The sequence below is a fragment of the Bipolaris maydis genome, assembly GCF_028858645.1.
Source record: "Bipolaris maydis strain C4 unplaced genomic scaffold PSV08scaffold_9, whole genome shotgun sequence".
In the NCBI taxonomy this organism is placed as follows: Eukaryota; Fungi; Ascomycota; class Dothideomycetes; order Pleosporales; family Pleosporaceae; genus Bipolaris; species Bipolaris maydis.
The window spans coordinates 708744-732827 of NW_027093865.1; the positions used below are offsets into that span (position 1 = coordinate 708744).

General features: G+C 51.1%; 8 protein-coding genes across 8 annotated transcripts; 5 read left to right on the top strand and 3 right to left on the bottom strand.

The window, feature by feature from the left end:
• Positions 1-1070: 1070 nt before the first annotated feature.
• PSV08DRAFT_402799 (uncharacterized protein) lies at positions 1071-2311 on the bottom strand (the record flags this gene model as incomplete). Its single annotated transcript, XM_066093646.1, has 3 exons — positions 1071-1397; positions 1454-1979; positions 2044-2311. The coding sequence occupies 3 exons, from the start codon at positions 2309-2311 to the stop codon at positions 1265-1267; spliced, it is 927 nt and encodes a 308-aa protein (XP_065948902.1). The 3' UTR covers positions 1071-1264.
• Positions 2312-3011: 700 nt separating this feature from the next.
• Positions 3012-5202, top strand: PSV08DRAFT_363241 (uncharacterized protein; the record flags this gene model as incomplete). Its single annotated transcript, XM_014228296.2, has 1 exon — positions 3012-5202. The coding sequence occupies one exon, from the start codon at positions 3012-3014 to the stop codon at positions 5064-5066; it is 2055 nt and encodes a 684-aa protein (XP_014083771.1). The 3' UTR covers positions 5067-5202.
• Positions 5203-5762: 560 nt separating this feature from the next.
• On the top strand, positions 5763-7562 carry PSV08DRAFT_392378 (uncharacterized protein; the record flags this gene model as incomplete). The annotated part of the gene is made up of 4 exons (XM_066093534.1): positions 5763-5872; positions 6040-6113; positions 6221-6430; positions 6524-7562. The coding sequence occupies 4 exons, from the start codon at positions 5763-5765 to the stop codon at positions 7525-7527; spliced, it is 1398 nt and encodes a 465-aa protein (XP_065948903.1). The 3' UTR covers positions 7528-7562.
• A 263-nt stretch (positions 7563-7825) lies between these two features.
• On the bottom strand, positions 7826-10345 carry PSV08DRAFT_182813 (P-loop containing nucleoside triphosphate hydrolase protein; the record flags this gene model as incomplete). Its single annotated transcript, XM_014228298.1, has 3 exons — positions 7826-8731; positions 8778-10065; positions 10134-10345. 3 exons carry the CDS (start codon positions 10343-10345, stop codon positions 7826-7828), a joined length of 2406 nt encoding a protein of 801 aa, XP_014083773.1.
• A 711-nt stretch (positions 10346-11056) lies between these two features.
• PSV08DRAFT_363244 (uncharacterized protein) lies at positions 11057-13256 on the top strand (the record flags this gene model as incomplete). Its single annotated transcript, XM_066093046.1, has 2 exons — positions 11057-11987; positions 12037-13256. 2 exons carry the CDS (start codon positions 11057-11059, stop codon positions 13254-13256), a joined length of 2151 nt encoding a protein of 716 aa, XP_065948904.1.
• A 1539-nt stretch (positions 13257-14795) lies between these two features.
• Positions 14796-18687, top strand: PSV08DRAFT_410513 (RNA dependent RNA polymerase-domain-containing protein; the record flags this gene model as incomplete). The annotated part of the gene is made up of 3 exons (XM_066093860.1): positions 14796-14875; positions 14922-15529; positions 15580-18687. The coding sequence occupies 3 exons, from the start codon at positions 14796-14798 to the stop codon at positions 18576-18578; spliced, it is 3687 nt and encodes a 1228-aa protein (XP_065948905.1). The 3' UTR covers positions 18579-18687.
• A 417-nt stretch (positions 18688-19104) lies between these two features.
• Positions 19105-21507, bottom strand: PSV08DRAFT_402805 (uncharacterized protein; the record flags this gene model as incomplete). The annotated part of the gene is made up of 3 exons (XM_066093647.1): positions 19105-20800; positions 20870-20993; positions 21045-21507. 3 exons carry the CDS (start codon positions 21505-21507, stop codon positions 19186-19188), a joined length of 2202 nt encoding a protein of 733 aa, XP_065948906.1. The 3' UTR covers positions 19105-19185.
• Positions 21508-22288: 781 nt separating this feature from the next.
• PSV08DRAFT_363247 (uncharacterized protein) lies at positions 22289-23859 on the top strand. The gene has a single exon (XM_014228302.2). It carries the CDS (start codon positions 22600-22602, stop codon positions 23686-23688), a length of 1089 nt encoding a protein of 362 aa, XP_014083777.1. The 5' UTR covers positions 22289-22599; the 3' UTR covers positions 23689-23859.
• Positions 23860-24084: the final 225 nt, after the last annotated feature.

The window sequence follows — 24084 nt, forward strand, 5'->3', positions numbered from 1 at the left end:
GAATCCAGAACCTCGGGCTTGATTTCTTTGCCGACAACTTTACCTTTACCCACCCCCCTTTCTTCCACAATCACCGAGGGGGGAAACTTCTTTTCTAACAGTAAAGTCATGATGGAATTACAACCAAGAGAATACATGTGACCCCCCCCCCCCTATTTGTTTCCCTAGATGATGGTACGATAACACAAGGATTCCCCCCCCACCGCCCCGGCCCTTCTAAAACACAACCCGCGCATTCACTCAAGTCATCGCATCAGCACTAAACCCCTCCTCCCTATTTCCCCCATCTATGACTCTCCTCCCCCCCCCAAAAAAGTACGTAATAGGTTTTTTTTCCTCACGCCCACGCAGCCGTTGGAGGCTACTTGTATCACTGCGTACGCGAGTGGTGGTGGTGCGTTATTTCGGTGGGCTCGGGGTTTCTAGTACGTAGCTAGATAGTATGTAGAAGCAACGGTGTGATGGGTTCCGCGGAAGAGTTTGACGGTGGCGTGTCATGGGATTGGGAATTACGGGTAAAAGTAAGAAGTACTTTGGGGGGTTCTTGGCGGTGCCCGTTCGAACACGAGGATATTTACTTAGGTGGGTTTGGCGGGGGATGGGGAGGTTGGTTGGGGCGTTGGGGCTAGTGGTGGAGTGGGAGAGGGACGGGAGAGTAGAGGGGGTCCGTGCTGGTTGGTGTTGTTGGTGTTGTTCTGGGCGGGCTTGGAGTGAGATGGCGTGGATGTGTGGGGATGAATGGTTGCGGGTATTTGGATGTGTGTGGGGGGGTGTTGTATGGGTAGATGGGGACTCAGGGAAGTGATTATCTCGAATGTGAGTTAACTGTGTGTATGTGTGTTTGATGCTGTATGTAGACTATCGATTGATAGTCTTCAAGTTTTTCCGTTCAATCCAGCTAGGGCCGTTGGTTCATCTGTGCTTACGTGATGCTAATGCCACTTTAGACTCTAGTCTGACTACTTTGAGTATTCGGGGAGTATTTCGGGCGTAGTTAATCTAGTGACACTATCAAGTGGGGAACGACAAGACTCGAGACCGTTTCTACTATACTACTTGACGCTTGCGATGGGGTGATTGAGTTCTTGATTCATGGTGCTATTTACTACTACTTCGTTCGTTCCTTTCGTCTACTTGATGTAAAATTATTGGGGGTTGGGGGTATATCTAACGGTTCTCATCATCCTTATCCTTACATGGCGTCCAAAAGGCAAAAGTAATATTGGTACACTTTCTTGTGTCTAAGCATTTATACAAGTATCGTTTAAAATTGTTTATCGTTCCCCGGTTGGCCATGTGATGAGCTGGGGAGAAGGACCTGGTCATCTGGTAGCTCGGCCACGTGGATCCGAGCTAGGTCCTTTTCTGAAGGCGAAATTTCGGGAGATGATGCGGGTCTGGAGAAAGGTGTTAGTCTGGACGCTTAGAAACGGTGAACAGTTGGCATTCTTACTGCGGAGCCTTGGGCATGCCATCAAGGTTGTATGCGTATTTTTGTGCTGGTGGGTAATATTCGGCGCTGTTCAACTCTGGGGGCTGCCTTGAATTCTGAAGTGATTTCTTGGCTGCTGCCTTTCTGCGACGCCAGCAGAAGAAGGCGACAAGGAAGATGATAGGAAAACCTAGGCCCAGGCCCAGGCCCAGGCCAATGCCGAGCGCGAGGTAATTGGGGCTTGATGTTGAAGATGAGGCCACTTCAGCGGATGCAGAGCTATTCGCAGAGCCATTCGGGGAGCCAGTAGGGAGAGCAAAGGAAGTTGCTGGCAGGTTGCTGGGATTCTGGGGCTTCGCTGTAGCTGTTGGGTTGCGAGTCTGAGTGAACGACTCGAGAATGACAGTCATAGTGGATACGTTTGCAGGTGTTCCATCAAAGGAAAAGACCTCGAACGGATTCTCACACTTGCAGTTGTCATAGCAGCAGTAAGAGTCAACGTCAGTGACATTGCAGCTGTAGACGGGTGCACCAGCGTGCATGTTATCTGTATGGCAGTGAGTATGTGGGATACATATGTACATGAGTCTGGATGCAGGCACGCGACTTACCAAAACACTGGCGCACACAGTTTCCGCTCTTCCAGCCTCGGTCTGTGCATGTTCCTCGATGCGTGCGTGCTTTTGCTGGGTCATGGGGGTCGGAAACACATAGTCCATTAGAGAGACATGCTTGACGGTCGAAGCAGCACGAGGAGACTATGGCGTTGGGGTTGCAAGCAGTGTCGAGGGTAGACTCCTGGCCATCTGGAAACCAGCAGGTAGCAAGGACAGACGAAGAAAAGGTCAATAGGACGGGAACCAGCGCAGCGATCCGCATGACGGGCGATATGGGGGGTGGTGGAGGAGGAGGGGAGGAGGAGGATGGAACGACTGGTCCGTACAAAAGATACGAGAGGCACGCAACAGCGACTATGGCAGGCGCCTTATAGTGGAATTGGAAACGGGCAGCATAAAAGATGGCCAAACCTGATTGTTGGTAGCCACGATCCTCCGGTGATACTGCGGGGGCTTTGAATGGGTTTGATTTGCCATGGCGAGCCCGCAGTGCACTGGACTACGATCAAAGGCGATACTCGGTGAATAAGAGACATGTAGGGGTCCTGGGGGTAATTCGCCTGCTTATAGCTGGTTTCATAATGCAACCGTCATGCGGGCCCAACGACGAAAAGAACTAGAAACACGAGGTCGAGAATGGACAAGAAACAGATAGAGTGGGCTCCGCATCCTTATGCAGGTGGTGCCAAGGCGAGCGAGCTGGGAAGAGGGCCAGATGAGGCAGCGCGCATTGACCGGCCCAGCAGGGAGCCGGGGGCGCTTGGCAGTCCCGCCGCCCTGCAACGTCTCGCGTTGCATTTGACACGCCCGCGACGACTGCGACGACTGCGACGACTGCGACGACTGCTTGACGCTGGTCGCCTTGACCACGGCCATGTCCGCCCTGCCAGCCTGCTAGCCGTCTCTCGCCCAGCCTGCCAGCATCACATGACTGCCCGACCACGCATTCGTACACGCCCGCCATGTCTGAGCCGCGACGGTCCACGCGGGCACGCGCTCGCGAAGAAGCTGCTCCGCCCGCAAAGCCTTCGCCCTCGCTGAAGAAGCGCAAGAGGACGGCCGCCGCAGCCAGCGAGCAGCTGAGCCTGCCGCCGTCCGCATCCACGCCAGGCCCGCCAGCAGCAGCAGCAGCAGCATTGTCGACGCCGCCAGCCACCGAGCGAGCGCCTCTTCCCCCCAAGCAACCCGCCCTGCCGCTACGCATCGTCGACGGCGCACCGCTCCCTACCCTGTCCGAACCCCAGCCGCTCGACTTGCCGTGCAGCGAATGGCAGACGATCCAGCAGAGCGGCGTGCTTGAAACGTCATTTGAGCGCTCCAAGGCCGTGTGGCTCTCGGGCGCAAACTTTCGCACTTTCCACTCGCACTTCACCCAGCCCAAGAAGCTGGCCGACCGCACGGATGAGGACCGCGCAAAGGCCCAGCGCCAGAAAGAGCTGCTCAAGAACTTCCCCCAGGTCGGCGCCGACCGCGTCGTCGTCAAGCTCGTCATCGAGCCGCATACGCTGCCCATCAGGCTGTATGGCCCGCGCGAGGTGGCCAAGCCAATGCACAAGAAGACGCCTGCCCCCTCGCCCTATGCCCCGTGGCCCGCTCATCACCACCACCCGCACTCGCACGCCCAGCACCAAAAATACCACCATGTCCCGCCGCCCCTCCACCAGAAACCCCCGCCGCGACCGCCCCAGCCCCAGCCGCCCAAGCCCGTCCAGGTCGCGCCTCCACCCCCCGCGCCCCCCGCGCCCTCTCCCGCCCCTGATCCCGTGATCCATATGCTCGCCGCCAGAGCCGGCACCGACCCGGCGTTGAAGGCTGTCATGAAGATTGTGGCAGCGGGCGAGGCCAGCAAGGAGCAACTCGAGTTTTTCCAGACGCACATCAACGAGCTGACGGCCATCCTCGCCCGCCAAAAGGAGGAAAAAATGTCCAAGCCTGCTCCCCCGCCGCCTGCTCCCAAACCTGCCCTGCCGCCTCCACCGCCTGCTCCGCCAAAGCAGACAGCCCCGCCTCCGCTCCCACGGCCTGTCCAGCCCATGCCCCAGCCCATCCAGCCCAACACGCCCAAGTCTTACACGCCGGGTCCTTCGCAAGTCCACATGCAGCAGCAGCAACCTCCTCCTCCTCCACTCTACCAGCCCCATCCGCCATACCCCAACAACTACAGCAAACCACCTCAGTACCACCCACCCCCTCAAGTGCCCGTCTACAACCCTCCACCGAGAACGACATATCGTCCCTTGGTCTTTAGCTTTGTCCATGGCAACGAGGATAAGTTTTACTTTCCCTCGTACAGCTTTATGGAATGGCTGCCCAATGGTACTGGCGCAAAGCTGTCGTTCCTCATCACCAAGATGAAGCCAAAGCCAAAGCCGGAACCCGTCGTTGAACCGCCTTCTACACCTGCTCCAAAGGCCACGCCAGCGCCGGCCCCCACGCCCACACCCGTACCAGCATCCAGCGCTCCTGCACCTAGCGCCCATACACCCGCGGCTCCTACACCTGGCCCAGCTCCCCCGAACGGCATGGCACCAACACCAAACTCTTCGAACCCAACTTTTACATCCATACAGCCTGCCGCCTCGGCGCCTCCAACACCTGCAACGCCTGCAACGCCATTCGTCCCGCCTAAACCACCCCAACGCATTGAGGAATTCGACGAGATGAACGAAATAGACAATATTGAGTTTTACCAGCCAGTCACTGTGCTTTTACTCATCGAAAACGACGACGGTGATGAAATCGCCAGCGCCCTCCCCCGCTCAATTCGACCACCGCACATTGTTGAAAAATACATGAACGAGGTGTTTGATCGCTGCAAGCGCGCCGATGAGACGTACCTGGCTTTCAGGCTGCCGAGAAGCAGCGACGAAGTGCCAGAGAAGAGGTTGAGGAGCGGTGATGTGACGCCTGCAATTGCAACCCCGGTGCAGGATGTTAATATGACAGGCACGGGCGCGGCTACAGCAAGCGCAGCCGATAGAAAAAAGGCCGGACGACCTAGGAAGAGTCTGGTCTGAAGTAACGTGGAAACATGTACGTATAGTTGTGTTGATATTGGACGAGAATCATGAAGAAAAATAATAGCTCGTATTACTACAAAAGTACAAATGATACCCGAATTTCGAGCATCGCTACATGCTCTCTCAGTAGTAACACTTTGTCTAAATTTGTTTTGATGCGTGAATAGACTTGAATCTTTCTCTCTGTCATAATCAGGCTACCAAATCAATATTCCAACACGTATAAATCGAACCCTTCACACCGACTCAACTTTCTCCATGCCCCTAATAAGCAACATAAGCAAACAGCCGTGATGATAAACTCCGCCCATCGTTATCGCCGACGCCAAGAACCCGCTTCCTATCGGCCCTCACATACTCATCCGGCCTAGTTTCCCCCCCCCCCCCCCCCCCCCCCCCCCAACTTCTAACCCGCACCACCGCCAACAAACCGCCCCAAGTCCGATCTAGCCATCTTGCATCTTTATTCTCTTTTTTTTTTTCTTTTCTCCCTTCCCGAATAAACTACTACTTTATCCCCATCAACCGCCTCAACTCCTGCTCACACACACACCATCCCTCCCTCCCTCCCCAATCTTTTTGCATTGTTGGATTTTTTCGGGGGGTGAGTTTGTTTGTCAGCTTGCCACCGGGGACCTAGGCTACATAGGGCGCTGTGTGTGTGTGTGTGTGTGTGTGTGTGCCACACAAAAAATGCCAGACTTTAAAGTATGGTTTACAAGAGCGTACTGGACGTTTGCTGGGTTGGGTATTCTTTGGGCGGGTTTTCTGGGGGCGCTGATTAGCCCGAGGTTTCAGAGGCAGTGAGTTTTTTTTTTCTCCTTCGTTCTTCTTTCTTTCTTTTTTTTCTTTCTTTTTTGGGTTGGCGGAGAGGAAGGGGGTGCGTGGGAAATAGGTGTAGGAGAAGGAGAGAAATGGGGAAGATGGACCGGGAGGGGAAAAAAAGAAAGATGAGCTAAATAATTGATAGTGCATTGTATGCTCATAAATTCCACACGGGGTTTTGGAGTAATGTGTCGAATCCTGAGGAGTTTGGGTTTGCGAGTAAGTTTATCCATCTTGTTTCCATTTTATGGCGGTTGAGGGTATCGCGGTTTGTGAGGCTGGATTGAAGTGGTGATTTAATTGGCTAACGTGTGTCTTGTCAATAGAGGGTCAAGTTCAGCCTTTCTGGCTCACGACTTTTGATAATGAGAAGCTGTTTTGCTGGCACGTGCTTCCTCTAGATGTGTATCTAGAGAATGAACACGAACTTTCTACTGCTGCGGCAGTGGGACAGGCGGTTGAGGAGTTGAAGGGGACGGTAGGGGAGAAGCTGATGAGTAGGGATGTTGATACTAGGATTGTGATCAACTTCCATGGTGTAAGTTTCTGTTTCCTGTTCATCTCTCTCCGTTTTTCATATGTCGACTTCCTCCATGTCCTTTCTACAAGTCCCCATTTCATGTCCTCAGTTGTCAGACATGGTTCTTTGACTCTTCTCTCGAACTGCACAATATTTCCTTTCAAATATCCACTTCACCTTGAAAGAGAACTTCCACTTCTCACACGCATACAGAACGCCGGACACATCGCCCAAGGCTATCGCCCATCAACCTATCGCTCCATCTCTGGCATCCCAAAAACTCACCTCCTAACCTGCGATTACCGCGGCTTTGGACATTCCACCCTTAACAACCCTCCCCACATCCCCACTGAAACCGGCATCATCACCGACGCCATCTCCCTCGTATCTTATGTAACCAACGACCTTTCCCACCCCATGTCCCGTACCGTACTCCTAGGCCAAAGTCTCGGCACCGCCGTCACCGCAGCCACAGCACTCTACTACACGGACCCTACCTCCCCCAACCTCCCCGCCTCCCTCTCCACCCTGCAACCCCCCAAACCCGCCAAAGAATCCTTTGCCGGCATAATCCTCGTAGCCCCCTTCCGCACCCTCCCCCTCCTCCTCGAACACTACCGCGTCGGCGGCATCTTCCCCATCCTCAAACCCCTCAAACCCTACCCCGTCATAGCAAACTTCCTCACCTCCCGCATCATCGACACCTGGCCCACGCTCCCCCGCCTCCAATCCTTCATCTCCGCCGAAAAATCAAACAAGCACGGTTTCTACATCTCCCTCCTCCACGCCCGCAACGATCAGGATATCTCGTACCATGAGAGCGAAACCCTGTTCGAGCCGTTGCAGACGCTCATGCTGGGGGCGGCCGAGTCGGCCGCGGACGTGGCCGCTGAGGAAACGAGGAGGAGTATCCATGGTGGTGAGCGTGTTAAGCGTGGTGCGTTTGCGTACAAGAAGGTTGAGGATGCGAAGGGGGAGCGATGCGTCGAGCTGGAGGTTACGCGGTATGGAGGGCATAATGAGGTTGTGGGATGGGCGCAGGTGGCGCTTGCAGTGAGGAGGGCGTTTGAGAGGAGGGCGAGGAGGATGAGGCCCGGGTTGGATGTTGAGTGATCTAGTTTTTTGTTTCGTAAGGAGAGATGGGAAAGACAGAAGTTGATTGTTGAGGGGGATATCATTTTTCTTTTCTTTTTTTTCCTTCAGTCGTTTAAAGGGCTGCGTGGTCATTTACAATACATGTACAAATAGTATACATACACCCAGTGTTTTGGTCCGTAGATACGCCAGACATTCCGTCTATATGCAAGTCATACATTTCTTGTCCATGTTGGTCCTGCTTCTTCACCAGGGTATACCATTCGAGTCCTCAACACCTTCTCTACGGTATGCTTCTCCCGCCCATGTGTCAGGCTCAAGCATTCCTCTCCTTCTGCTCCTTCTCGTACTTGGCAACAAGCTCCTTCTGCAGCTGCGGCGGCGCAGGGCTGTAGTGGCTAAACTCCATGCTGAACTCGCCCTTACCCTGCGTACTAGCACGCAGCTGACTGCTGAAACCAAACATGCTGTTCAGACTGCAATCCGCATACACTGTAAAGTCCTCTGGTCCGATTTCCGTATCGTTGATGACTGCGTTCCTCTTGTTCAAGAGTCCAACAACGGAACCTTGGAACTCGTTCGGTGCGGTAATGGTAGTCTTCATGAGGGGCTCGAGGACCTGTGGGGCGCCGGACTGGAACGCCTTGCGGAAAGCCTGTTGAGTAGCGTTCTTGAAAGCCATTTCTGACGAGTCGACGGCGTGCGTTGCTCCGTCGTTGATAACCATCGAAGTGCCCAGTACCTTGTGGCCAAGAAGAGGTCCCTTTGTTGTTGATGCCAAAAATCCCTTTTCGCAAGCGAACAAGAACTTTTCTGAGATAGTTCCACCAGAGATTTGCTGCTCGAACTTGTTCTCGGTTAGGGACTCGCTGGGCTCCAACCATCCTACTACACGCGCGAAATCTCCGGATCCACCACTCTGCTTCTTCAGCGTGTGGTCGAAGTTGACGCGCTTGGTGATTGTTTCACGGTATGCGACCTGCGGCTGTCCGGTCTCGCATTCGACTCGGTACTCACGACGCATGCGCTCGACGTAAATGTCGAGATGCAGCTCACCCATACCTGAGATAATGGTTTCTTGCGATTCAGGGTCCGTGTGAACTCGGAATGTAGGGTCCTCGCGGGTGAAGCGGCTCATGGCCTTACTGAAGTTGGGTGTATCCTTGGTGTGCTTGGGCTTGATCGACAAGGAAATGACGGGCTCGGGAACAAACATGGAGGTCTGTCATGTTAGCTCTATATATGTCCAAACCATTGCGACCACTTACCATAGTGTATGCGAGGTTACCATCAGTAAAGGTATCGCCAGATGCACAGTCGACACCGAACACGGCGCAGATTTCACCAGCGCCAATCTCCGGTACTTCCTCCATGTCGTTGGAATGCATGCGCACAATCTTAGGGATCCTGACCTTCTTGTCTGACCTGGCGTTGAACACATTCATGCCCTTCTTGAGCGTACCTTGGTACACACGAATGTACGTCAACTGTCCAAAGCTGCTCTCTTCCAGCTTGAATGCTAGACCAACAAATGGCAAATCATTGTATGAGACTAGCTTGACTGGGGCTTCTGCTCGCTTCTTGTCCAGCGCCATGTTCTCGACTTCGGAGGGGTTCGGTAGGTAATCGCATACGGCATCGAGCATCGGTTGTACAGACTTATCGGCGAGGGCGGAACCCATCATGACTGGAGTGAACTTGAGAGAGATTGTAGCTCGTCGAATAGCGGCCTTGATCTGGGCAACAGTTGGCTCCTGCTCGTCCAAGAAGAGCTCTGCAATCTCGTCGTCCACATCTGCCAATGTCTCAATGAGTTTTTGCCTCTTCTCCTTGCACAACTCAATAAGATCTGCAGGAATTTCGTCCGTTTCCCTGATGATTTCGCCCTTGGGTCCTTCGTTGTAGATGGCCTTCATCCTGATCAAGTCGACAACACCCAAGAAACCATCCTCACGTCCGATAGGCACCTGAATAGCCGCAGCTGCTATCCTGAGTTTTTGGTTGATCTGATCAACAGCCTTCCATGGGTTGGCGCCCATTCGGTCCATCTTGTTGACAAAGGATATCCTAGGAATGTTGTAACGCCTCATCTGCCTGTCAACAGTGATCGTTTGACTCTGTACTCCACTGACAGCACACAGAATCATGACAGCTCCGTCAAGAACTCGCAGCGCTCTCTCCACCTCAATGGTAAAATCGATATGGCCAGGTGTATCAATCAAGTTGATATGATATTTCTCTTCCTTTCCTTCATCGTTCTTCTTAACCCAGTCACAGAAAGTGGCCGCAGACTGAATAGTGATACCCTTCTCACGCTCAAGATCCATGGAGTCCATCTTGGCACCTACAGAATCTTTACCGCGGACCTCGTGTATAGCGTTGATACGTCCGGTGTAGAAGAGAACACGCTCAGTGGCGGTGGTTTTGCCAGAGTCAATGTGTGCAGCGATACCGATGTTTCGTACTCTCGAGAGCCGTTCCCATTCGACAGGGTTCAAATTCTCAACAATCTTTTCTTGGGTCAAGGCAGATGGGTCTTCTTTGGCTTGCTCTAATCTAAACTTCCTGATCAGCATTTTACTGCCGCCTCGCCATTGTCGACAAAAGTCTCTGCGGGCACATACACTTGAGCGGCCACTGAGTTCCATCTTCGTTGCTGCTGGGTCCGCTGGCTTTCTATCCATGTGTCGGTCTTCAATCCATTGGTGTATGGCGTGCGCGATGCGGCAATGGTCGAGAGAGCGCATCGTGAAGGCATTCTCGCTGCCGATCGAGTAGAACAGCGAAGACTGCTCGTGGCGAGCGATTGAGCCCGGAGGATAGACTGTACCCGCATCTTGAACACCTCAAAATGCTAAAAGAAAGGGTATACAACGAAAGGACGACGCTGAGGTCTTGTCGCTTCGGGATGCCGAATCGCCCACCAGGAAAAAAGTTGGGCCACCGGAGTTTCGGGCGGAGGTGCCAGTCACGTGCTGGCGCGTTGGACCAGTGCCAAGCTAATTGCTTATTAGGGGGGTAACGCGCGTGCCTCCTACAGCATCAATTTATCGTGTTCGCCTGGAAGAACATTACGGATGACCTACCCTCCGCTCGAATCTACTGTTGCAAGTCCAAAATCACCACATAGTGGAAGATTGGAGTATCACTTCGACGGGTTTGTTTACCACAAGGAAATGACACCAATCGTCATAAGCACTACGTATGGCTGTGCTACTATGCTATTTGCCGTCTGCACAAAGAAGATTCCGATGAACAAGGTCAAACAATGTCGAGGCGGGTAGCTGCATGCGGGCAGCGCCACTGTTGTTCATTGTCGACATCCTTTGTCCGCAGTCATGACAAAGATTTCTTGTTCGTGTATGTCTAATAGATATCTTGTTGGAATTTTCACGAAACTGTCTCTTGTATTCCTTTTTCAGTTTGATCTGTGATTTGGACAAGGTACGAATGATTTGGTCTATTTATTCCCGTGTTGTGAAATGACTACTGCTAACGTGCGCAAGACCCAGCTACTGATTCCACACTATTGACCAAATACACAATAATGGGTGCTTATGATGACCCTTTGGCGGACTGTCCTTCCGACCTCAGCAGTCCCTCTAGTCCTACGCAGACTGCTTCAATGAGCGATAGTGAAGAACCATCATCGAAGGAGATCAACCGCCGTCTGGCCCAAGCTCTGGACTACCTGGATGACCAAGGAAGTGATGACTCTCCCAGGATATATATGGAGCGTGTAGCCAGAATCAACGACTATCTCGTACAGCAACTGCCTCAGCAAGAGGTCAACTTTGACAATGCACTCTATCAACACTTGCGAGATACGGTTAGACAAGAGCAGGAAGCCTATAATGCGGTCAGACAAAGCGCACGAACCGTACCAAACAACAAAGAGTCTTTGGTTGGAAGCGGATCTGATGTGTCACCGGGAAAACACTCAGGTTACCATTCAGCATCCGTGGCACACGCGCTACACAGAGAAGATGAGCAAATTTATGATCCTGCGGCTGGATCCCTGAGAAAAGGCCACAAAACACAGGAAATGGTACAAACCAGGCGGACATTCAAGTACGGAGGACTGTCCAGTGATGCTGAGGTTTGGCACAGAAATTTCCCAGCGATCCTGCCCTTCCCGGAAACACATCAACTGGCGCACTGGGAAAGTCTCAAAATTGCCTTTGACCTTGATGAATCTGTGAAAAAGCAGAAAGCAGAGGGTGATGTTGTCGAGACCAACGTATCCTTCGACCATCCAGCCCTTGACCAATACAAGAACCTTGAATTGTACGAATCTGGCTCCCGATTCAAACTCCCGACACCACCAAAGGAGATTGAAGAAGAGATAAGGCGGTTGTGCACGGTCGATCAAATCGCAAAAGCTGTGGACGAATTCAACACGGGCGAGGATGAGGATGAGTCTGGAAAGAAATACGCTCCGCGGATCTTCCTGGATAAATTGAGCGTTCACCAGAAAGGTACAGGGTAAATCGCTTCTTCCATTGTTTCATACTAACACAAATTTAGATGGTCCAACAGATATTCGACGTGCTATAAACACTTCACCCACCAAGCCACGTCAACGGGCAGTGCGAAGTGGTGCTCAGCCTGGCAGTTCAAACGCTAATCAAGTGAAGTCGTCGACAACAAAGAGCGCAGCAACAGTTTTGAGCAGCGTTGCTGAAAGCACACTAACTATGGTTCAGACTCCTGCCAAGCTGTCCCCCGGAAAGCCACAAGCGTCTCTGCCGCAAACACGAGAAAATAGAGTGGTTATTGCAAATGACTTAGCTCGCATGGCAAGGGAAGAGGCCCAGTCTGCAGAAAAGATTGCACACGCTGCGAGAGAAAAGGCACGCAAAGCGACACTGGATGCTCTCAGGATAGCAGATCAAGCTAACGGAAAAGTGTCACCGGATAACTGTGTGTCATCTCCTATTTCTAGAATGATCAATCGAGAGCGTGAGATGTCGCTCGAGAAGAGTCCAAGGCGTCAGAGTGGAGTCAGCACCGCGCCACCCAGTGCAGAAACAACTCCAACGGACGTCGTTCCTATCGAGGAGCCCGACGATGCGCCTGGGTCTGAGCCACTGGTAGTAGATATGTCGCAGTTGGTACACACACTCGCCAATGTTACCACCCCCAAGCCCAGCAGCGGCAGGACTGTTAGGCGCAAACGTAGCATCGGGGATGAAGCCTATACTCCGGAGAGCAAGCGCAGCAAGGTTGGGACGCCTTCATCGTTGGGAAAGGGCGCCAGTGGCAAGCAGCAAACTTCGGGAAAGTCGGTTCGCTTTATGACTGAAGACGATTCGGATGATGGGTCATCCGATAGTACCACTATCACAGCAAGGAAACGCAAAAGGGTAAGGAAGCAAGCTACTCCCAAACCTGGGAAGAAGACATCTCCAAGTCCCAAGACGAATCCCATTGAGGTATCAACAGACGATGCAAGCGAGACAGGCTCGTACCAAACCACTGCAGCTACCAGGAAATCTCCGGTTGCCAAAAAGCCTGCAGCAAAGTCCAGGACAAAGCCCAGAGGCAAGCCTGCAAACACTGCCGCGGCAGTCAAGCAAGAGGGTAGTAAAGCTACTGCGCCAGGTAAAGCGGTACAACGCATACGGGCGAAAAAGGTAGTGAGGGAGCATGTTTGTGTTGATGAGCACATGGAGGAGCTCGAGGAGACTGCTGTGGAAATCGCAAAAGTGAGAGGTACAAGGGGTGGAGCGAGACATGCCAAATGATGGGACCCATGGAATTGATGCGACGGTATTGGTAGTTGTGTCTTCTCAGCGTTTGTCTTGTCTATTTGTGAGATGTCTTCCATGCGCATGTCCTAGAATTGGTTTATAGCATATGGAGATTTAGATGGATTATCGACGTACTGGTCTTATACTGTTGATACAGTAATTTGACCAGCTGTATGAGAGAGTGAAATGTATGCTATGTACTCCTTGCGTTGTTATTTCTCTCGCTGTCAGCTGTGGATCTGTTCTTACTGTTTTCTTAATAGTTTTGTCTTGGTATTGCCGGATGACCTTCTGTCTTCAAGCTGCATGCCTCTGTAGTCGTAGTAATTTAGCGAGCGTCCGAGTATGTGTGCTTGGCATCTTTTTGCTTTTTTCTACTATTTACCACGCAAAAACACAAATCCCCCGTTGAATACGGTCTTTACCGGGTCGAATTCGCGATTGCAGTGCGCAACACGAGACTGGCGTCTTTCTGGTACCGCTGTCATTGTCCGCGTGACGTCAAGCCTTCCGCCTGACTGCAACTCGTCTCTCTACTAACTACTAGTAGAGCTTGCGCACGCTTATCGAGTGCACGCACACACATAGACAGCTGCGTCCCTCTCACCTTCCTTACAAGGGGTTTCCTGTTCTTTCGGCCCGAGATTTTTCTCTCTTCCCAATCTGATCGATGTTTGTGTTTTTAAATACCATCATCGCAACCACAGACTCTCGCATCTACTACAAAGCTAGCTTCAAGGCCAAAATTGCAACTTCGCCGCATCCACACTCACCGCAACAGTCAATTGCTTGCGCGTGTCTGCAGCTACGCGTTTCGACCGCTTAGACATTCCGTGTCAAGATTTGTTTGCCCCCATCCTTTGAGCAAGCGAACAAGCCCGCGCCACCCTGGCCCACTTTGCTACTTCTATCCCTGCGGTCTGGTCCTCGTTGTCTCAAAAGCAAAGTTCTTGAATCGGTACAAACTTTCCCAGTGCCTGACCAGTCTCTCGCTTTTCTATCACTCGGATCCGCCTTGCTGAAATCCCGCTTCTCTTGATCTGGTGGGTTTTCACCGTCTCCGCCAATCTTTTAGTGCATCCCTGTAAGTAAGAGTGAAAGCAAGCGCCTTTACGTGCAAACGAACATGGGTTCCAATCCTAAATAGAACTACAATAGTTCCACACCGTCCACCGCTTGCACAACGTGCTAAAGACCATACATCACAGCACTACAACGAACAAAATCAGAGGCAAGCCCCAAGCACAGAATCAGTTGTGAGGCTGTAGCATGAATCGCGGCGATAGAGGCGGCCAGCGAGGCGCTCGACGCAGCTCTCGTGGCGGCTCTCACAGCAGTAGAGCGTCCTCCAACAGTTCCGGTAGCTCCAGCACCCATTCCAAGACTAACCGAGCAAAATCAAAGTGCGACTCAAATGGCCAGCGCAATCTGCACAGATCCATCCTGAAAAGCGAGGCAGCGCATTGCCAGGAAAGCAAGTTCAAGTTATTGGGCCTACCGAAGACTTGCTGGACAAGAGAAGTTTACCAGGCAATGTCATCGTATGGCAACGTCTTCAGGATCGAGATGGAGACATCGCGTAGTGGTAGCTACAACGCATATGTAGTGTTCAGGTAAGCCACCAGCCAAAGTTGAATGAACACACCTAACGTATTTCAGGCCCCCTCCCCACAGTCCTATCCCTTGTGAAAGGCTGCAAGTTGGTGCTGCACATGTGCGGTGTGAAGTACGCCCACCTCTTGCCGCTACTATCCCAAGTTCTATCAATCCCGCGAAGAAGTATTACGAGCTCACCATACTTTCTGCGAAGCGGGTCGAGTTTGGTGTCAGAGTGGCGGAAAAGGCCATGATTGCTATGCACACCGTCGAGCCACCTGCAAAGGATGGCGTTCAGGTGATGCTCAACTTAAAGCGCAAACAACTTGATGTTCTGTTTTCACTTCGAATTCCAATGGACGACAAGATGCGAAAGTTTCGCTTCTCCTTACCCATTTCTCTGATCTCACACATTTACAAAACCAAAGACAGCACTGGCCTGCCGTCTCTCGTCATTCCATTCGACTCCACGCCATGTTTCTACATGCAGAAAAACGAAGGTGAAGACCTGGGCGATGGGCGAAAGCAAACCAGCTTCTCTAGGACAGACAAGATCTGGAGTGATTGGGATACTTGGTACCGAGTGACTGATATCGTTGATGGAGCCATTCGAGCAGTTCTCCGGCGTACTCCCGTAATGAATCATAGAGACACTGCTATCATCGACATTGGTACGTAAACATCCAAATTGATCTTAGAAAGCCCCTGCTAACCCAACCAGGTCGATGGACTAACTATCGCCTTATATTCGATAATTCATTATTGAGTGGCCTACAGTTCAAAAACTTCAGTGACGCCCTCGCGGACTATGGGGTGGAGATCAAAGATCTCATTGACTATCCTACCAAGCGGAAAATCCCTTCGCCGCTGTGGAGTCTTCTGTCAGAGGAAATCTACGGTACGCACCCACATCTCGATGTCACTCCCAGTAACCAGGGGATGGATTTCAACAATATCTTCGCAAGACAGGCTCATCTGAGTTTTCCGGTACGCTACCAGCTTGAAGTCTGCCTTTCAAACGGGTATATCAAAGAACACAATATCACGATTGGGTTCTTGAAGAAGTTAGAGGCGCTAGAGAGCCAACAAGCCGTGCACATATTGGAGAAGGTTGCTGACAGGCAGAAAATCTACTATGATCCTATGGAGATTTTTGATATCCCGATCAAGGGTATAAAAAGAAAGATGCCAAGCTACTGTCTTCTGCAGCGATCGGTTACCATCACTCCAACTATGATGCATGTGGCAACTCCTGTGATGGAGACATCCAACCGCATCATTCGCAAATACGAAGCGGATGCTGATCGGTTTATTCGAGTGAGATTCACCGACGAGAAGAACGAGGGTCAGCTACGTAACCAGCCAAACGGCAGGGCTGAAGCAGTATTTGACAGGGTTTTTCGCGCTATGAAGAATGGTATCGTCGTTGCCGGAAGATACTATGAGTTTCTAGCATTTGGAAATTCACAGTTCCGTGAGAATGGCGCCTACTTTTACGCGCCTACATCGTCAAAGTCGGCAAACGATATCCGTATTTCTCTTGGGGAATTCGATCATATCAAAACCGTATCCAAGTTTGCAGCGCGTCTGGGTCAATGTTTCTCTACAACACGCGCGATGGGGGTTACTGTGGAGCTTACCACAACTCCAGATAAGAAGCATAACAATTTCATCTTCACAGATGGAGTTGGAAAGCTCTCTCCATTCCTGGCCCAAATGGCAGCTCAGGAACTTGGCCTGGCCAACGCATTTACTGATCCACCTTCCCTCTTCCAGTTTCGACTTGGAGGAAGCAAAGGAGTACTTGCACTCGACCCGAAACTGAAACGTAACCAAGTTAAAATTCGACCGAGCCAATACAAGTTTCGGGCTCCTTATACCGGCCTTGAGATCATCCGATCATCTTCCTTTGCGACACCATATTTCAACCGGCAGATCATTCTCGTTCTGTCATATCTCGGCGTCCAAGATGCGGTTTTCCTTCGAAAACAAGAAGATATGATGAACGACTATTCGAGAGCAATGGCTGATGAAACGACCGCCTTGCAGAAACTCAGAAAAAACATCGACATTAACCAGACCACCTTGACCATGGCTGCGATGGTTTTGGATGGCTTCATGGGATCTCGTGAGCCTTTCATTATGTCTTTGCTCGCACTTTGGAGAGCTTGCACTATCAAGAACTTGAAGGAGAAGGCACGTATTGCTATTGATAATGGCGCTTTCTTGCTCGGCTGTGTTGACGAGACCAAGAAGCTCAAAGGGCATTTTAACGACCCTCAATCCAGACGTGATGCTACTAGGGATGAGAAATTAGCGACCTTGCCAGAAATATTCTTACAGGTCAGCGATCCCAATAGTAAAGGTCATTATATCATCATCGAAGGCATATGCATAGTAGCACGAAACCCGTCTTTGCATCCGGGAGATGTTCGAGTGGTCCGCGCAGTGAATGTCGAAGAACTTCATCATCTCAAAAATGTCGTGGTATTCCCTCAGACTGGGGATCGCGACCTTGCAAACATGTGCTCTGGAGGTGATCTTGATGGAGATGATTACATGGTTCTATGGGACACAGATCTGCTACCAGAACGCATCAACGAGCCGCCTATGGATTTTACGCCAGAAAAAGCAGTGGAGATTGACGGCCCGATTTCTGCATTGGATATGGCTAGGTTCTTCGTTAACTACATTAAAAACGACGCTCTCGGCCCAATTGCTCATGCGCATCTTGCGCAAGCTGATTTCAATGAAAACGGCGTTGGTGATCCAATCTGTCTCGAACTGGCCGAGCTGCATTCAAGAGCAGTGGACTTCCCCAAAAGCGGCATACCAGCTGAGATGAAGCGCGAGCTCAGGCCCAAGAAATGGCCGCATTTCATGGAGAAGAAGTATCTATCTCAGCATCAGATTTATAAGTCCAAGAAAATTCTCGGCCTTCTCTACGATGAGGTAAAATTGATCGACTTCGAGCCCCAGTGGGAGAATCCGTTTGATAAGCGCATCCTGGAGGCGTTCGACCTTGATCAAGAGCTATTGGACAAGGCGGCGAGTCTCAAGCTCTCATACGACGAAGCACTCCGACGACTGATGGCTAAACACGGTATTAAAACCGAGTTCGAAGCATGGTCTGTCTTCGTACTGGTGCACAACCACGAAAGCGGCGACTACAAATTTGCAGAAGAATTCGGTAGAACTATTGCGGCCTTGAAGCATCAATTCCGTAGTGAGTGTAGCAATGCCGCTGAGCTGAGTGATAACAACGACTGGGCACGACTAGGACCTTTTGTTGCTGCCATGTATACAGTCACAGCACACGAGATGGAGAATGCTCTGGATGAGTGTACCAAAACCAAAACTGTCGGAGGCCGTACCGTACCTCTCCGCATCAAGGACCCGGAGCATATGCCGCTGATTTCCTTCCCATGGCTTTTCCCGAGCGAGCTCGGAAAGATTGCTACCGGTGGTAGGACTAGTCACCAGCCGAATAGGACCAGCAGCCAGCCTCGCCAAACCAAGCACGTTCGCCCAGCTAAATCAGGTGCTGAAATCGGGGCTGTTGAGACAGCAGCAGGTACCACGCATTACGGAGAAGTACTGGATTTGGAGGATTTAATCGGCTTGGATTTCAGCCTGGCAGCACCTCAAGCGAGCGACCCGGTCCCAACACCTGAGATGTCAAAGAGCCCGAATATCGCCAACGATAATATTGGTGCTTAGACCCCGGTACGAAATACGACTCCATCGTTCTTTGACTTACTGCCGGCATGCTGTCCACCTGTCATCGAGTCTTACGTGTGTCCGGAAGAGGAACAGCAAAAGACGGTTGCAACGGAGACCTAGAGCGAGTGGGTAAGCGTCTAGGATGAGGACTGATAGTGCTGGCATTGATGGGCCGATGATCTGAGTTTCTGATTCTAAATATAATTACAAGAATACCTGAGAGCGATTGGTCCTGTATCGAAGGTCCCTTATGAAAGTTTTCTATGATTTGGAAAAGCTATGGGGAGAATAGTAGCCATCGTCCGATACTCATGAGTATTTGGTGGATGCGGGCTGCACAAGATCATTGGCGCGAAGCTGATTGTAGATAAATATCGATAAACATATAATAAAATATGAAAATTCAAACCCCCAACATTGTCCTAAGATATGGCATACGAGGATAAGGCTAACCATGGTAGGTTATAGCGAGTTGCTAGAAGATACGTCATCGAGCTCGATGTATGTTTTCACAAAATTAGAATCTAAAATTTAATACTAATATTCTTGTATGTGTATATACTATTACAGACTTAGCGCGCCATGCAGCTTTCCAAAAAAAAACCTATTCCTCCCTAGTCTTCTCATCCTTGAAATCCTCAATCGCAAACTCCCATCCTCTCTCATCCTGCACAAGGCTCACGACCAGTCGCTCCGTACTCGCCTTGATCGCATCCATGTCCTCCGCAGCAGCCACATCTCTCAGCCGATGGCCCGCCAGCAACAAGGGCAAAATCGACGACTTCCACACCGGAACTCTTCGTTTATCAAACATCATCTTACCGCACGCAACGCATAAGAGAAATGTTGTTAAGACGATCAACGCAAGCGGGAAACTCAACCACACCCAATCGAACTTTGTGCAACTTGTCGTGCGCATAACCGTTCCTGTAACGAATATAGGCGGGGTAATGTAAGACGGATTAAGTTTATACTGAGGGTCGTCGTAGTAAGACCCCTTTCTACGCATATCGCTCGTAGCAGCCGTTGCGACGGATTGCATGTTGCGATTGATGGAGTCGAAGCTGGCGAGGCCCTTGTTGACCAGGGCCTCGAGCTGCCAGGGGCCGCACCTCAGGGATTTGTACTCGTATTTGTAAAATTCGGGAACAAATTTTGGAACGGTGGAGCAGTTTCCGTTCATGATGGATTCGATGAAATGCCCGAGACTTTGTGCGTAGTCGCTATTGAGGCCATAGATGCAGGCTATTGGAAAGGTTGTGTTGACGCCGTCTATGAAGTAGGAGGCAAAGTTGTTGCCTTGGATTGGTACCGAGGATATGTTGTCGCGTGTGTATGTTTGGCCGTCGATGATACAGGGGTTGTGCAGGTCCTTGAAGTCGTAAGTCTGGCTATTTTTAGTGATTCTGACTGGTTTTATTGGAGTTTCGTTTATGACTTTCTCGGTGAAGATGGTGTCGCGGACAGTTCCGGCATAGTCGCGCACACAGGAGTAGAATGAGCATGTTACCGCCACGGCATTTAGGTAGCTCATGATTGGAAGTGTCCAGTTTGCATCGGCTCCTGGACACCGCTGAAATTTTGAGCCATCTTCTGGTCCCAAGAGCTCGCAGCCGTGATTCGTAAAGGTGACAATGCTGACGTTAAGTATTGATGCTGCAAATATTTCGTCTGATGAGAATTCGAACTTGTTCAACATAGTTCCGTTTAGAGGAGCCGATAACCAGTCTCTATGCATACTGCTACCCGCAAGAACGGATAGGGCAATTTGCGGAAGGCTTCCATTTAGGGTTCCACTAATGCCATTACCGTCTGGTAACCGGATCCACTGGTCTTGGTCTTGCAGATCTACCTCCGCTAACCGATCAGATATATCCACGCATTTCCTGCACAGCCCGACCGAAGAATGTGTGACACGGTTGCGTGAAGGAAACGTACAGTTGCCAGTACTGCAGCTCGGTATGATATCAGACCGAGTCGTGTTGGGATTCACAAGTCCATCCAAGATGGCAACCTTGGTGTCCATGTCCAAGTCCGTTTTAAAGCTGTACTCTCTGACTCGACTTGTGTTCGTGGGGGCCATCCACTGGGCAACCCTGATGGATGCTTCTGCTCCCGCTAGAGGTCTCTCACATGATACAGACTTGACAGCTTGTTGCGAGAAAGGTCCGATGCCGACTGATAGTATGATGACCATGCATCCTACAAACGCCGCATCACTACATACAATTTATGTTAGTTCATGCAACATTCAATCCTCCGTCCTGCCACCGTAGAGATATACGTACAGAGATCTTGTTCGAAAGAAGAGCAGCAGCGAGCCCCAGGGCCCTCGAGCAGCTGTATCAAGATGCTCAAGATTCCAGAGAGGCTGTGGCCGCCGAAACAACAACCACTTCAATTGACCAATGACTGGTACAGTGTCAGATCCTTAGTTGAATCAAAGTTCGATGAGCCTCTTACCTTCTTCTGCTACGACCACCATACATGACCGCAGCACGGTAGCCAAAACGGCGATGATCGTGTTAAGATTGATTGAGTATCTCCACTCAGGCTGCTCTCTATCGTTATACTTTGCCATAGTAATCACAATAGCCATCAAGGCCGCTATGGCGGCTACTAAAGAGACTAGTTCAAACAACCATGTCGCGAGAACTGATGTGTTGTTGTTTTTGCTTTTCACAACAAAGTGTCTTACAGTTCTGGTTTCGGAAGGGTTGTTGGAGAGAAAAGCGTGAGTCTCTCCTGGCTCGGCTCTAGCTTTGCTTTCTTCGACAAGGACCTCTTGGTGCAATGAATTATCCGGACGTTTGTCATCGCCTGAGACATGCGTTACAGATGCCACTGCTAGCACAGAGTTTCTATTGCTGTTGTTGTTTTGTGTTGGCTCGCTAGCGACACTAACATGTTCGAGGTCGTCTTGCATACTCGGAGCTTGATTACTGCCTGACTACTCGAAGACGGGTGTGCCACTGTGGTCCCTGGAAGAGCTGGTTGTCATATGGGGGAAACTAGCAAGTAAATGATGGTTAGTCATGCGTCTTATATGATCATCTTCCATACATAATTCATCCAATGGCGATTGTTTGGATAACACATTAGGAAGGTAACAAAAATTCCACTGATGATCACCTCGCCCCATTAGTACCGCATTTTGAGGTGTTCCTTCTTGGCAAATCACTTTGCATGCTGCAATTGATTTGGGGTCCTATATACCTGCATGTGATTGGATGATGGCAAGCAGAACCAAGACAATCAATGGCTATGGAATGTGTTTATCCAACCGAAAGTGCCGCAATTCCGGCCTATGCATATGTATGTATTTGTATTGCTGCAAAAGCAGACGAGGCAAAGTTGGACGTACGTATACAGGAGGGTGCCTGGAAAAGCGAATTGCGCATCTGCGACGACGCTCCATCCAGCAACACGCTCGCTCGGCCACAGCAGCGCTCGAGTGGTGCCCTGTCACGTATGCTGTGCTGTCTCATCACACCTCTCCGTCACAGGCTGGTCTGGGGCATACCCAATGTGCTGTGGGTGGTCGGGTGCGTATCAGACGAGCTGCATAGCATTGGTGCAGGCAGATTCTGTTTCCGGCTTCTCACTAGTCGATGGGAATACGTCATAATCACGTGACGGGCTCTACCTGCCAACTCGATCATACTCTAAACTACGACGCCCAGTAAGGCGATAATGATGCGGCTGGCTAGCTGCAGGCAAACACCTGCGCAATCTTAATTCTCTCAACTACCGACACAAGGGTTGTGGGCTCCAAGTCAACATTTGGACTAGGCGATAGACACATGACGGCTGTGCTCTATCAAAGAAAATGTGACGGCGAACTACTCGGAATGCCAACTGATGACTCGCACGCTCCCGATACGCAACACGACTGACGGCGGTAAATCAACAGAGCGTTAAAGCCTCAAAGTCCCAGTCTCAGTCAGCAACAGGCGCATGTGCATCGCTTCTGTGCGGCTTCTTGCGTCTCACAATTTTGTTCCAGCCTTGTGTCGCAATGCCACCGTCGAGTCGCATACCACCTCTTCTCCAACCTTACATTCAACTCCCTCGTGAGGGTTCGCTTATCCTGCTCACGAGCACTCTCGGAGCCAGCGCGAACTGGCTGCTACTACGATTCCTGTGCGATGCGCTGAGCACAGCCAAAGCCCAAGATGGCGGGGATGAGGGACACAATGTAGTGCTGGTTTCTTGGATGAGACAGTATGAGTTCTGGAAACAAGAATCTAGAAAGAGCGCAGGTCTAGATTTGGAGAGACTCAGGAAAGAGGGAAGATTTGCCTTCGTTGATGGGTTGGGGGCTGGTGCAGATGCGCCTGGCGGTAGCATGTCCGGAATAGACGCGCGGGCCAATGGACAGGCAAAACCACAGTTCGCGGGGCTGAATAGGATTCAGATGCAGAGAGGGCCGCAGACATTACCTGTACGAGGTCCTCCTGGAGGAGTAGTGCCTGCAAGAGGACCACCTGTAGCAGCAGCGGCAGTGCCTACATCAGCCACGATTCCTACAACACCAGAGGCGGCCGACGCAGGTAGCAGTACCCCGGGCCACTACGCATTCAAGACACTTGACCTTTCAGAAATCAAAACCACCATTTCCAGTGCCGTCTCTGCACTCAACTCCTCGGTGGTGCAGCGAAAGACACTCCTCATCTTCGATAATCCAGATCTCCTCCTTGCCCTCAACCCCTCCATCACACCCTCGGAATTCACTTCGCTTGCTCTGACTCTCCGCACACTACCGACTGTATCACATGTTCTCACACACATACAATCCGATAGTCCCCTTCTCAGTCTCTCCGCACCACCCCAACCACTTGAGCTTGCGCATCACAACCTGCTGGTCAAGTTTGCTCACATGAGCAGGAGGATACTGGGTGTGAGAATCCTGGACACTGGAGTTGCAAGAGACGTGAGCGGTGTCATACGGATCACCGAACAGAAACATGAGTGGCTAGACTTGGAGCTCAACGAAAACGAGCCCAAGGAAGGTGATGACAACGGGCGAGGAAAAGAGTTCCTGTACCAGGTTAAAGGCGATGGTAGTGTGAGGGTATTTGAGAGGGGTGCTGGTGGAGAGGCTTGATAGTGATCTCAAGCCCTGACAGAGTTTGATCTCGAGTTACACCAACACGCCTCATTATTCACTCGCAACACATGGCTTGGATACATGCCAAGGTAAGCCTTCGAATACAATAGCGATGACAATCTCGCCCCAATGTAGAGGACCAAAAGCGAATGTACAATCTTCTCCATGCATCCTTGTCTTTGTGTTACGCGAGATGATCATAAGATCCAGTACTGCTTCTCGTGCATATACGCATGCACCGCGTAGCGAATGCACAAGCGACCCACTGCAATACGTACCCGTGGCCCCGGTGCTCATCATCTGCCATGCCCAGATCCCGAGGCTGTGCTGCTTGGCCATCCCCAACCAACCTAGTACGTGATCGTAATGTATCTCACATCCACACGAGCGCAC